The sequence below is a fragment of the Anopheles moucheti genome, chromosome 2 (assembly GCF_943734755.1).
Source record: "Anopheles moucheti chromosome 2, idAnoMoucSN_F20_07, whole genome shotgun sequence".
Lineage (NCBI taxonomy): Eukaryota > Metazoa > Arthropoda > Insecta > Diptera > Culicidae > Anopheles > Anopheles moucheti.
In genome coordinates this window covers 82,704,919-82,719,340 of record NC_069140.1, presented here as the reverse complement: position 1 = coordinate 82,719,340, position 14,422 = coordinate 82,704,919, and the positions used below count along the sequence as shown (strand labels likewise).

The 14,422-nt window shown below is 41.4% G+C and overlaps 1 protein-coding gene across 4 annotated transcripts in view; it reads left to right on the top strand.

The window, feature by feature from the left end:
• Positions 1-10,152, top strand: part of LOC128298036 (protein midgut expression 1-like) — a 91,232-nt gene extending 81,080 nt beyond the window's left edge. Inside the window, exons 1-2 of one of the 4 annotated variants that reach the window (XM_053033765.1) lie at positions 8,708-8,979; positions 9,754-10,152. In XM_053033765.1, coding sequence (XP_052889725.1) covers positions 8,927-8,979; positions 9,754-9,961 — 261 coding nt within the window. In that variant the 5' untranslated portion in view covers positions 8,708-8,926 and the 3' untranslated portion in view covers positions 9,962-10,152. Of the gene's footprint in view, positions 1-8,707; positions 8,980-9,117; positions 9,180-9,578; positions 9,679-9,753 lie in introns of those variants that run through there. The other 3 variants (XM_053033767.1, XM_053033766.1, XR_008287254.1) reach the window with 3 other exon arrangements.
• Positions 10,153-14,422: the final 4,270 nt, after the last annotated feature.

Below are 14,422 nucleotides of genomic sequence, written 5' to 3'. Positions count from 1 at the left end.
GTAGGAAATATATGTTCCGGGTGTGCAATTTAATTGTTATTTTAACCAAAACTTGTCCAAAAGATCAACAAAAGATGTAAATGAACTCTATTTTACCCTAAAATCAAACCAATTGCACCGTCATAACAAAAGAAGTCGCTTAGTACATTACAGCGCCTAAATGTATACTATGTATGATGTATGCTATGTTTGATGAACATCTTAATTTTTAAAAGCATCAATATTCTTCATTTTAGTAATTTAATTAGTTTTAATACTTCGTTTGCTGCTACTCGTACTCTCTTTAGTGAGATATAGTCCAAGGCTGGATGCAAAATTTATTTATTTTATTCAACACATTCATTTTTATTAAAATTAAAAACGATCACATTTTCAGAACTTGATAACAACACGGTAAATTTATTATCCATTTTGCTTTAAAAACAAGTCAATACTTTTATAACATGGAGCATCGAAGCCGCTCTATGCTCAACAGCGCCTAAATGTAGGCAATCAAATATGTTGTTGTTTTTAACTCTTCCGTTTCAATTCCGTATCATTTCTAATATTGAAGCTGTACCCATTTTCAAACACATGCAAGCAGTAATAAAGATAAAATTGGGAATTGGTTGAGAAGAAAACGAATTGCTAAAGATCAAAGTAAAATACCGACCGACCTTTTTGATGTACATGGTATTTTCAAACATTCCGTTTAATTTCTAATCGTTACTCTCGCACAAACTTTTTACCCATGTGTTGTTTCTATTATTGAATTTTAGCCAGATAGGCAAAAGCTTCCTTTTTCCAACCTTCGCTCCATTGAATTCAATCAAACCTTATACAATGAAAATGTACATTGTACGGTAACTAGGAAAAGCTTCTACATTGGAAATGTTTATTTATAATAAAACTTTCATTCAGGTACAGGTTTCATACTAATTTAAAAAAAAGAGTAGAAAAAGTTTTTCAAAGAATGTGTTAATTTGTTAAATTATATAAACCATTTCAACAACAAATAGTAAGCTGTGCCTGAACATTTTAAAAGAGAACAATACGAACAGGAGCAATTAAAACGAGATCCTGCAGCGTAACGCGCCAACGCAATTTCGTCGAACTTATCGCAATGCTTGTGAGCGTGGGCATGGAACCTACGCCATGAAAAGCTAATGCTAAAACATGCCAATCAATGCGATGCCCTGTTAGTGTTAATAGCTTCTTTATGAGAAGCGACACCATATTCGTCGTACGCCGGCAATATCTGGCGCATGCATTTGCATCGGCTAAAATATTGATAACAGAGCCCAAACCCCAACTACCCCACGCAATGCATTGGGAAATGATGAAAATTTTCTCCGAACCATTCCGCCCGTTTTGCGCAAACCCTATACAAGCAGTCGCATACCCAGGAGAGTGCGGGCGGCGAATGAATAATTAAACTGCATTTAATCGAAATATTTGTGCCAGCCTTCCCAAACCGTCCCGGGTGCGCGGTTGTTGGCGGGCGGAGGAAGAATGGGTTTGAAGGAATGGACCGCCGCAGGATGGACCAGCCAGCTGTAATTATCGAAGTAATTATAACTCCGCTATCAATTTCATCACGTGCGAACATTCACACCAGCGCACAGGGATAGCCGGTGGAAGACTTACGCGCGTGGCCGGTCGGTTCATGTGGTTCAGCAGGCTAAGTTGTTGTTTTTCTCACAATTCTCTCCACTTCCGGCTGATCGCGAGCGGAATACTGCTGAACCGCCATCAAGGCACTTGCTGCATTTTGAGAACCATCATGCCTCATTTCATTCATTTCCAATAATTGACACGTCCTGGTAAAATTCACACGCCGCACAGATAACCTGCCCTTTACGATGACTTCTGCTATGACACCCGAACCCATCACCATAAACGCGCAAAGTGAACTCGTACAGTGGGCGCTCACCAAATGCAGTGAGCATAACCTCACTTTCGACGTCCAGGGAAATGCAGTGACAGAAAATTGCAAAACGCATTTCATTTACTTCCCGCCCACGCGCGATGGTGGATATCTCTCCTGTGCCATTTTCGCTTTGATGAAATTTATGCAAAATAATTATAATCACTAATTAACTATCATTATGCAAAATCTAATAATTTTAATTACACTTTGTGCTTCATCGCGTCTGCTGTAAAATAGCAACAAAAAAACTACATCGACTGTCTGTGCCTACTGCTGTCACGTACACTAGTACACCACGGTTCACCGCCACGTGACCTCACGGCGTAGATCGTTTTTAGATGCGAGCGCACAGTTTAATAGAGCGCACAGTCAATTCACATCCTGCGGTATACTCCACTTTTTTGTGGGCGCTCCTTTTCAATATGCGTTTGCGTTTCCACTTCACAACCCACCCCAGCATAATGATATGGGTTGCACATCCTGCACCAGGTCCACGTGACGGGAAAGAGACACTAATTTTTGGGTGGATGCTTGTTTCAATCCGGTTTGTTATTTCGCGACAGCACCGGGTATGTGCAGTTCGAAAGCGGCAAAATGAACTCTATTAATATTACATTATCGTACCACCCGCCCATTTCATTGCTGATTTATTTATTCAGTGTGCGAACACCAACAGTCCATATGGGGAGATGTGGAGTGTAAACTAATTTCACAAACCCCACTCTATTGAGCTAGACCAGTGCGGTGTTTATGCCGATTGTCAACGCGAAAATTATGAAGTGTTATGGGAAACTGATGCCCACCCTTGTGCTGTTACTCGATTGTCTAGCATAATGCAATTCAATTCGTTTTGTTACGTTAAATAGCAATTATGCAGTCGCAACGCGGGTTTGTTCCATAGCGCAGTTGGATAAGACAAGGGTGGACCAGTATGCTCGGTTGAGGTTCAAATCTTGATTAAGTAAGGCATTTATTAAGAAAAAAAATTGTGTCGGATGGATCTGATTCAGAGTCACGAATCTGAAAGAATCTTTGAACTGATTCAAAAAAAACAAATCTCTATGAAAAAGTTTCAAGAATCTTCCGAGAAATAAATCCTCAGTTTATGAGTTCTCATAAAGATTATTTTTTTCAAAAGCAAGAAGAATAAAAATAGTCATAGAATCATGTATTCGAGGTGATTCATGAATCTATTATTAGAATCGATTAAAGGATTAATTTATCTATGAGGGATAATGAATCTTAAGGATTGATGGATTTATGAGGATTAATTAATCTTTTGAGAGTTGATTCCTGAATTTTATTACTGAGTTTCGAATTGCTGAGTTAAAGATTCATACGATTGACCCTTTTCAAAAGAACTATTAAGAACAGCAGCAAGGATGCTAGAAAGGCTGTAAAATAAATAATTAAATAAATAAATAAATAAATAAATAAAGAAAAAAAATAAATAAATAAATAAATAAATAAATAAATAAATAAATAAATAAATAAATAAATAAATAAATAAATAAATAAATAAATAAATAAATAAATAAATAAATAAATAAATAAATAAATAAATAAATAAATAAATAAATAAATAAATAAATAAATAAATAAATAAATAAATAAATAAATAAATAAATAAATAAATAAATAAATAAATAAATAAATAAATAAATAAACAAATTAATAAATAAATAAATAAATAAATAAATAAATAAATAAATAAATAAATAAATAAATAAATAAATAAATAAATAAATAAATAAATAAATAAATAAATAAATAAATAAGAATTCAATGAATTACGGATTCCAGAGCCGTTATCATTCAACTCCCCACCCCCTACATCTCCCACCTTCCTCTACAATCCCGTCGACCCTTAAAAAAATGATGCCATCTTCTATTTCAAAGTAACGCCTGAATGTACGCAAAATGCATTACGTAGTATTACATGCATTACATAATTCATTGCACAATGGTAACGTTATGCAAACAAGCATAATTCTTGGGATTGGCTTAGCGAAAATGTAATTAATAAAATCTCCACCACCGTAGGTTTAATTAGATAAATATATGAAATATATTATGAAATATATATGGGACACATTACATGACTAAATGTCCTATGCAACAAATGCATCAGTGTTGCTTTATACCCCATGAAGCAACCTTCTCGAGTCTTTTGCACCAAAAAAAAAGAAAGGATTTAAGTAATCCACTTGCTGGACCTTTATTACCACCTTCCTGCTTCCCGCTCGTTAGCCGTTCTGACTGTAAATATTTAATTAAAAGCCCGATGCGCCATTTCCCCACTACTTAGCGATATTAGAAAAGCATACAAACGACCACTACTTTTTGCCTTCACTTTGGTCAATTAAATTCCACTACGACGGCCACTACGGCCACGGGTGTGGACTTTTCTGCTTACGACTCGGCACATAAAAATACAAATTAATGCATCGCTTACCCACCGTGTGGGAAAAAGTAACGGAATAACCACAAAACGGGCTGACGCGGTGTCCTCGCCTCGGAGGTCGTTCGTTTTCGTTGGCAATTAAATAATTAATTAAATGCAAAAATCAATCCTTCCGCATTTTCCCGCACATTCGCACGATAGTGTGTGCGCAATACTTGCTGTGGCTATCAGCAAAGTCTCTTTGGTCCTTGGATGGAGATCCTCCACTGAGATGCAAGCGGTAATGCTAAAGGACATCGGGGAAAGTAAGGGGTGAAAAGGTGTGAAAGAGAGAGAAAGGAGGGTGTGTAAGTAAACACATTCCGCTCTGGCTAAGTTTTAAAACTAATCTTATAAATAATTTATACACTGAAACCGACACCGTACCACCGGACATTTTCCTCCCCCCGGATGGTGTCCGGATGCTGTTCCGATTCGACCTAACCATCGCTGGTGACTATTTGCGAAGACAACAATTTACACCATCTCTTACTGTCCACTCCCTTTTTTTTATGTATTTTTCGCCAAACCGGACAGCTTCACCATCGATCCTTGTCTTTATGCACCGGTACTACACGATGTACGATGTCCTGCAAGCCCTTTTTCACGTTCTGTCCGGAGTATAAGGACCATAAGGAACGGAGAGCTACCAAGATTACTACCATTTCGTCTGTACCAGCAGCTTATTTTACCATACAGCACTGTCCCTGTCCGTGGAAGAAAATGCTCGCCCTCCTCACGGGATGGGTCGCACTATCTTCTCCTCACTTGTGCTGCATTGTACGTACGAGTAGCGGGAGACGAATGAGACGGATCTCGGCAAGCAGAGGCAATTGGAATTTTAAATCAAGACCCAGGGTTTGGCCGCCCTCCCTCTCGGTGGTGCGGTGGTGATACCCTTACTGGTGGTCATGTTTGGACAACCCTTTTTACGTTTCGCCACGCCGGACCCCATTTGACGGACTGTGGATGCTGGTGAAAAATCGGACTCCAACCCCTGTTTTCCATGGTTGGCCTGGTACGAGCTACAGCATCGGAAAGAGTTGTAAAATGTGATTGTACAAGCTGTTGCAAAGCTGCAAAGTATAAATAATGAATATTTATTGGATCGCAGCCCGTGTTCTTCCGAACGAAGAACCCTCTCCGTTCGAATATTGATGAGTGGAAAACTGTGGGCAGAATTTAGAAAAAGGGAAAAAGAGAGGAAGAGTGGGATAGCAAGCAAAAAAAAGGACTTTAGAATGGAGGGCAACACACAGAAAGAAAAACCTCCAGGAAGATCATCTTTCCCGAAATCGACTCACACCTACCAGCTTTGGCTGGAAGGTTTATTTTCTTGTTTTTTTTTTTGTTCAAAAGGTAGTTTCTTTCTTTTTTTCCGATTTGGACGTTTGGAAAACGAAACCCACAACCGTAAGTGATACACTGTTCCAGGGGTTAAGCGGGAAATTGGAACATCTCTATTTGACTGGTAACAAATCCCTTCATTATCTTGCGATGTGTCGAATCCTTCGAATCCTTTTTTGCTTTACGGAAGTACTAAACAACCGCTTAACTTATTCCACAAAGTGGTCCTGTTTGACATGAATAGTTTTTGCACAACGGGATGGTTTGGTTTGGAATTTAAACATAAGTTTCCTCGTTTTGAAAGACACCAGAAATTGTTAGCCTGTCTTGCCTGCGAAAAAATAACGATAAATTGTTTTAATGTGCCGTTGGGTAACTCTCAAACCGGCCCTTGATCGATCGCACTGTCGTGTTATCTTTATCGCGGCCCATCGCCCTCTCCGTCCCACCCCCCCAAAGTGTCGAAATCGGGATATCATTTTCACGCTAACGTGCCCTTTTTCACTCTGGACAGAAGAGGTCAGGACCGAAGACATTAACATACCACACATAACCACTCCAGGCAGGAGTGGAGGAGATCGCTCACCGAAAGCGTTTATTTTTATTTTCCCTGCCGATTCTCGTTTTTCTTTCGCGCGCGCCTTCCATAAATGGGCAACAGAGCGAGCGTGTGTGCAAAACCCACGGCCGGGCACGGTAATTTGCGCCAATAAATCAACCCAAATCAATTCGACGTTAATCAATATAATTTAACGCCACAAATGAAACGATGCGCAAACCCAAAACCACGGAATGTGCGGGGTGTTTTTGGGGTAGCGGTAGTGGAAGGGCATTGAAACAATCGGTGCATTGAATGTATGTTGGTCCCTTTAGGTTCGCGCTCTGCTTCACCTGGCGATCCCTCGTTACGATCAAGTACGACATACCGCTGGTTTGCACGCTGGTACAGCGAGTGGACAATTTCGGTAAAGAAAAACCCCAGTAAATAATTAGTAACTCTAACTATTGATTTACAAATTTGGACCACTTCTTTAGTCGTTGAAGTATGTTAGTTAATATAAAAAAAAATGTGCTAAAAAAATCATATCTAAATCTAAATTACTACACCTTCTTACGGAGTACAAAATGTTAAAGTAAATGTTTGTGTTTGTATGATCAAACGTTATTTTTGCTTCTTCACAATATTTCACAAAAATTGAACAATTTTGAGCAATAGTAGCTGAAAACTAATGAAATATGTAATGTTCATTCCACAAACCTGTAAAAAAAACAACAACGTTTTAAGAAAGTACAGATACTCCGTGAGATACCCGATTTATATTGTGTGACACTGTGACAGTTAGTGTATAGCAAAAATTTCAAAAGCATTAAATTAAAAACAATTATAAATAATGCCTTCTTATTCAATGCAACACATTTGTTTTCCTCAGTTTTATTTCAAAAAGTAACTCAGACATGATGGATATATTTCGAATAATTAAAAAAGTTAACGCCATCTGAGCCAGTTTGTGAAACAAAATCTAGCCAGAAAACGTGATAAATTGGTTGAAAATGACTTCCTTTGTCATAAAAAAATATTTGTTTTAAAATTTTGATAATGTTTTCTTTCAAAACGTCACCTTAATTGCTGAATAAATAAAGAGCAGAAAAGGGAGTTGACTCTTTAACTAAAATGTAAACTATAAAGCCTCGTGATAAAGAACAGAGCAAATTATCAGCAAAGCCCTCCAGATGTCGTGATAAGTCTAAAGAAGTATATGACTAGCCTTGCAGATATTTTTCCATGTCCGCCTATTTGCATAGCACTGTCCCACCGTGCGCTGGTAGTAGTTTTATGCTTTCGCATCTTATTCGCTCCGATCGATCCTCCCCGGCGCCAGTGGTTTTTGTGGTGCATCGCGGCAACGACCCCAAAAAAAAAACCATCGCCTGGCGTTAATCGTGTGACAGTTAACGGTTAACCTGGGCACCACAACATTTTTTTGTAGCTCCGTTTGCTCAAATTTTGCATACCAAAACAAGCCAAACAGCTAGCTTGCTTCCCACTTTTCGCTCTAAGCACAACACCCGTCTCCATCGGGCCAAAGAAAAGCACAATACACTGCGCGAAAGCTTTTTTTTGTGTTGTTGTTGTTTTGAGTGCCGGCATATGAACCGATTTTTAATGCGCGAACAAATGGCAAATGAAAATTGGTGTAATTTATATCCCGAACTGTGCCTCATCATGCCGCACGACCCGCTCTGCTTCCCGCATTCGATTGATCGGCACTATAGGTGTTGCTGGTGGTGTGCGTACTATATATCCCAGCACCAATAATTTATGGTCCATTTTTCCAACCATGACCATGGTCATGGCCGCGCGTCAATTAGGGGGTTACCACCTACCGGGTGGAGGAAGCGCGGCGGGTTTGCTGATGCCACGAGGCGATGAGCTTTTATTTATTGCTCAACCTCGCAACCCGGGCCACCATATTTGGTGCAAAAACGTAAGGCGGAAGGTTGCCCGGATGCCCTTTGGCGGCCACTTTCGCGGAGACCGATTTGCATAACCTTGTTGCTATTAAAGACCTGATTGAATAGCTATTCTGGCTATGTTTTGGTTAAACGTGCAATTAGATGACATCATACGGCAATATGTTCAACTGAGTCACCAGCATTGATTGATGCATAGGAAGTCTTCTACAGCCACTTGTCCATTTTATCGTTATCGGGTAAGCAAAGTAATCACCACAGCCTTGAGCGTCAATCGTCCAATGTGTGTATTGTAGGTAATTGGACACACATCGATCGGTGCTCGCTGTGGGAGAGTTTAACTATTTTTACCCTCTTCAAAACGAAAAAAAGCTTATCATCTCCTAGCTTCCTCTAGCTGGCAAAGGCAAAATAGTAAAACAGCTTTATTTGCCTTCCAAGATACAGGTGAACCAGTAGACAAACAGCACCAGAATTGTGAAGCACTTCAGATAGGACGGGCCGGTAAACCCAACTGGAGTGAGTGTGATTTAGCAAGGCATCACTCTTTTCCCAGCAGATAGAAGAACATAGACGATATGTCGTAGCTCTCCATTCGTCTAGTTTACATCGGGACGTTAGATTGCCTTATTATCAGTACCGTACTAGCTTACACCCGTAAGGCAGGTTACCAACTCGCGGCTTCTGTTAACAATCGAACGCTACTTCGTGAGAGTCTCTAAACCAAGTAAACCCCCAGGTATATATAGAACATCATGTGCTCCTTGATCGGGTGCTGCTGCGATTGTGCTGCATCGATTGCCTGCTGGTAAGTTGACATGGTAACAAGAGCAACTCTGCCGAAAAACGCTACCGAAGAAACATGCCGCACAGTAAGCCGTGACTGTTCCGAACAAACCTCAACTCCTACGCAGTGTCCGCGCCATTTCACGAATAATTCTCCAAAATGTGTTGTTTTATAAAGACCATTTGGTTCTTTGTGAAAAGTATTCTGCAGACAGTTTGCTAGTGAGTAACGACGGAAGTATCCTGAGGTGTCTTCTGGTGATAAGAGCGAGTAAATTATTTACTACGGGGTTTAGTCATCCGCTTATCACACAATCACAACAAATTGGGACAAACCCATTGGGGGATTGTTTCCGTATCATCACACATACACCAGTATCGATTGTTTGGCAGGTATTATCAGTTCCGGTATCCCAGTGCCCTTCCTAATCTGGAGGTGTCTTCGTACATTCCTTCACACGAAGGTGTGTGTCAGGGGCATCCGCGTCAGCTCCGGTGCTTAGTTTGAATATCTAAGGTAAAGCGATAACCTGCGGACACCTCACACCTCTGTTTATATCCGATAACAGGTGATTGTTATATTACATCGTTGCTCCGGCGTAAGACTTCGTGCTCAGTACCGGTTCGTCTACGATAGCGTCCAGTTGTGTCAATAACAGAGCCTTACAATGTGTGGCATACTTCGATGTTGTTGCGATTGTACCAAGCGGATAGCTTGCTGGTAGAACCATATTCGACTAGTGCGTGTCATCTCACCTTACTAATACCTTTTTCTTTATCTCTTCCAATTCTACAGTTGCTGTACCTGTGCCCTCCAGACGCTGTGCTGTATGGTGTTTGTGGTGGTCATCATCTGTCTGGCGATTGGGCTCGGCGTCTATTTCGGCGTCTTCCACAACCGGGACTCGGACGACGACAGCACGACAACGTCAAGAGGTCTCATACTAAACGCCCTAATGCCTGACGGCTTCCGCGAGGAGAAGGAATCCACCTGGGTGTATTAAGACTGGCAACAATGTCTTACATGACACATCCGCAAGGGTAAACGCTGTGATATGTGATTAGACTAAGAAAGTGTGATCCACAGTTCTTTGGCACAACGGGTTTAGCGTTTAGCGTTCAGTGCATAAGCTCATCTCCAAAATTTCCCGTTGAATAAATCAATGTGCCATCCAACAGCTTTTCAGCAAAAAAGCGAAACACACCAGCGAATCATCCGTCAGGTTTTTTTTTTGTTGTTGCCGAATTCCAACAGCTTGTGTTTATCGGTGTGAGTTTGTCACTTTCGCAACAAGCGTCGGACGTAGATAATGCTTGCGGTTTAGTTGATAAGCGGAACGCCGACGAGCGGTGACTAAACACGGCACCGGGAAGAGCGCAACATCCAGTGCAACGTGCAACGTTGCACGATCTCATTTGTGGATAAAGCGGCTCAAATTGAGTGTCCGAAAAACGAAGCGAAGGTCCAGTTGGAGGTTGAGCAATTAACAAAAGTGAAATAATTGGAGCACCAGCAATTCCCAGGTAACCCCCGGGAATACGCCTGTTGACATGATGGATGTAACGCCTAAATTTATGTAAATTACCCTACACGGTCTTTGCGGTGCGGTTCCGGGTGCGCACTTTCGAAGTTCGTTGGAAAACTAATCAGTCCGAAGGTTCTTCCCCCTGTTGGGCACAAATGTTTCGCTGGCCAAAAAGTGTGTAGCAAGCGTCACGCAATCACGCAATGCGCCAGGTCGTGTTCGTGGGACCGATGGAAGGATTAATTACCTGACCCGCGTCAGGGCGCGTGGTCTTGATCTTAGACGTCCGATAGCACACCCGTGTGAGCCCCCGGGTGCGTTTGCACCGATGGAGCGATCAGCTGATAGCAATAGGCAGCTTTAGCAAAGGTCAAGTGCCTAATGGGGGTGGGGGAAGCAAAAAGTACCGAACTACTAAAAGAAGGAATCGGAAACGATAGCACTGTACCTGTTTTTAAAACATTTTTTAATAAGGGCTCTTGTATAGCAGCATTAGGGCTTGGAAATAGCGTCAACAGTTTTAAATTTATTCATGAAATTAAACCCGTCCGAAGGGTAAAATTATCAGATTGTAAAATTATGCCGCCGGCTGTGGCGCGCGCCTACCATCGGCATGTGCAGAATAGGAGTTGCGCTGACGTATCGCACGAGAATGGGAATGGTTTGCGGATGGAAAGTACGGTCCTGAGCAAACAAATCACTCCAGCAGCACCAATCGTCCAACGCTGGCGAACGCTTGGCAAACGCTGAATCGGACACGCCGAACACGATCCGGAAGCTAATGCCCCAACAAACCAACACCCCGTCCCGGGGCAGACTTTTGTTCCCGCATATGGTCCGAACCGACCAAGGGTCCAGCCGTACCCAACTTAACAGTCACGCGTCAATGGGCTTGCAATTTGCGAACCTCCTTCCGTATTGCCTATTTTTCATTCATCTATCGGCATCAAGTCTCCGGGACCATGCGGACACTCCGATTGGATGTGTGTATGTGTTTTTTTTTTGTTCATGTGGATCTCTTCACCACACTCCTCCCATATAATCCGACACTTCTTCTGCCCCCGCGGCTCACCATTGCTCTGTTGATATCTCCACCGTGCACACTTGTTTGGAAAATTTGTTTGAAGTGTGGCCAACCTAAACAAATGGCCGATCATAAATCCGGGCTACTTAATGCCGCGGCATTGAATTACGCCCGGTCCTGGGTCCTGGCCAGGGGACCGTTGGTCCGTTTCTAAGCACGTAAATTATGGATTATGGTAGCACCACACGGGGGGGCACCACCGCGGAAGGTGCGAATGAATGAGCGTCGATCTATTTTTACATCAACCTGTATCTTGCCGTGCATCCGTTGGTTGCACCGCCCAGACAGTGCGGCTCACGTTACGACGCAACTGCACGCATTTAATCCTGCGTTTGCAGCGTTTTCTGTGTGCGCGCGATATAAACAGGAGACCAATACGGTACGGTACGCGGACGGTAATTTATGCTCCGTAGCTAATGCTCCCGTTCACATGTTTTCATAGCATCACGGCGTCTGGCGATTGCTGATATGTTCCCCCATCAATACGACGTCAATACGGCTAGCGTTATTTATGGGTAAATTTTAAAAAGGTAAAATTTATGACCGTTAAATCAAAGCGACAGTTTGGCGAATTATTTTTCGTGATGGTAATAAGGTATTACAAAAAAAACAGGGGTACTCCTGTGAAAAAGAAACTTTGTGTGGATTGCTGTAACGTTTTTGTTATTCATATCATTTTGTTTAAGGAGAGTGATCTATTTTGAGATGTGAGATCGTTCAATCGCTAGCCATTTGTGGGATCTTTAAGGTACTTTAATAACTCGAGTTTTCTTCGTTCGAGCTTTATTCATTCTTTTTGCAGCCGGAACTTCAAGTTTTTTATCGAAGGTCCTGTAAGTATTTACTTCTCACTGTCAAATGGTGACGTTTCTTGTATTGTATGGGGACTAGTACAGGTGGAGGCCTAAAGTATTCGATCTTTTATCACTTTGAAAACTCGCATTTTTGGTTTTTATGACTAATTATAAAGCATGGAATGCTTATATCTAATGTCTTATGCCAAAAACGCTCTTGTTTGGTGCTGCAACACCCCATGAATTATGTGGTATTTTTCGACAAAAATAAGGTCCGATCACGGCTGATAAACATGCTGAAATTGGTTGAAAAACTAATGAAATGTTACCTCCACGCGTATCCTTCGCTCCTGTTACTTTTCCGATTTTCACGATAAAATTTCCGTCCGAAAGAAGCGTCCGATCACGGCTGCTAAACATGCTGAAATTGGTTGAAAAACTAATGAAATGTTACCTCCACGCGTATCCTTCGCTCCTGTTACTTTTCCGATTTTCAGTATATAATTGCCATTCGCACGAAGTGTCCGATCACGGCTGATAAACATGCTGAAATTGGTTGAAAAACTATTGAAATGTTACCTCCACGCGTATCCTTCGCTCCTGTTACTTTTCCGATTTTCACGATAAAATTTCCGTCCGAAAGAAGCGTCCGATCACGGCTGATAAACATGCTGAAATTGGTTGAAAAACTATTGAAATGTTACCTCCACGCGTATCCTTCGCTCCTGTTACTTTTCCGATTTTCACGATAAAATTTCCGTCCGAAAGAAGCGTCCGATCACGGCTGATAAACATGCTGAAATTGGTTGAAAAACTAATGAAATGTTACCTCCACGCGTATCCTTCGCTCCTGTTACTTTTCCGATTTTCACGATAAAATTTCCGTCCGAAAGTAGTGTCCGATCACGGCTGATAAACATGCTGAAATTGGTTGAAAAACTAATGAAATGTTACCTCCACGCGTATCCTTCGCTCCTGTTACTTTTCCGATTTTCACGATAAAATTTCCGTCCGAAAGTAGTGTCCGATCATGGCTGATAAACATGCTGAAATTGGTTTAATAACTAATGAAATGTTACCTCCACGCGTATCCTTCGCTCCTGTTACTTTTCCGATTTTCACGATAAAATTTCCGTCCGAAAGTAGTGTCCGATCACGGCTGATAAACATGCTGAAATTGGTTGAAAAACTAATGAAATGTTACCTCCACGCGTATCCTTCGCTCCTGTTACTTTTCCGATTTTCACGATAAAATTTCCGTCCGAAAGAAGCGTCCGATCACGGCTGCTAAACATGCTGAAATTGGTTGAAAAACTAATGAAATGTTACCTCCACGCGTATCCTTCGCTCCTGTTACTTTTCCGATTTTCAGTATATAATTGCCATTCGCACGAAGTGTCCGATCACGGCTGATAAACATGCTGAAATTGGTTGAAAAACTATTGAAATGTTACCTCCACGCGTATCCTTCGCTCCTGTTACTTTTCCGATTTTCACGATAAAATTTCCGTCCGAAAGTAGTGTCCGATCACGGCTGATAAACATGCTGAAATTGGTTGAAAAACTAATGAAATGTTACCTCCACGCGTATCCTTCGCTCCTGTTACTTTTCCGATTTTCACGATAAAATTTCCGTCCGAAAGTAGTGTCCGATCACGGCTGATAAACATGCTTGAATTGGTTTAAAAACTAATGAAATGTTACCTCCACGCGTATCCTTCGCTCCTGTTACTTTTCCGATTTTCACGATAAAATTTCCGTCCGAAAGTAGTGTCCGATCACGGCTGATAAACATGCTGAAATTGGTTGAAAAACTCTTGAAACGTTACCTCCACGCGTGTTCTTCGCTCTTGTTACTTTTCCGATTTTCACGATAAAATTTCCGTCCGAAAGTAGTGTCCGATCACGGCTGATAAACATGCTGAAATTGGTTTAATAACTAATGAAATGTTACCTCCACGCGTATCCTTCGCTCCTGTTACTTTTCCGATTTTCAGTATATAATTGCCATCCGAACGAAGTGTCCGATCACGGCTGATAAACATGCTGGAATTGGTTTAA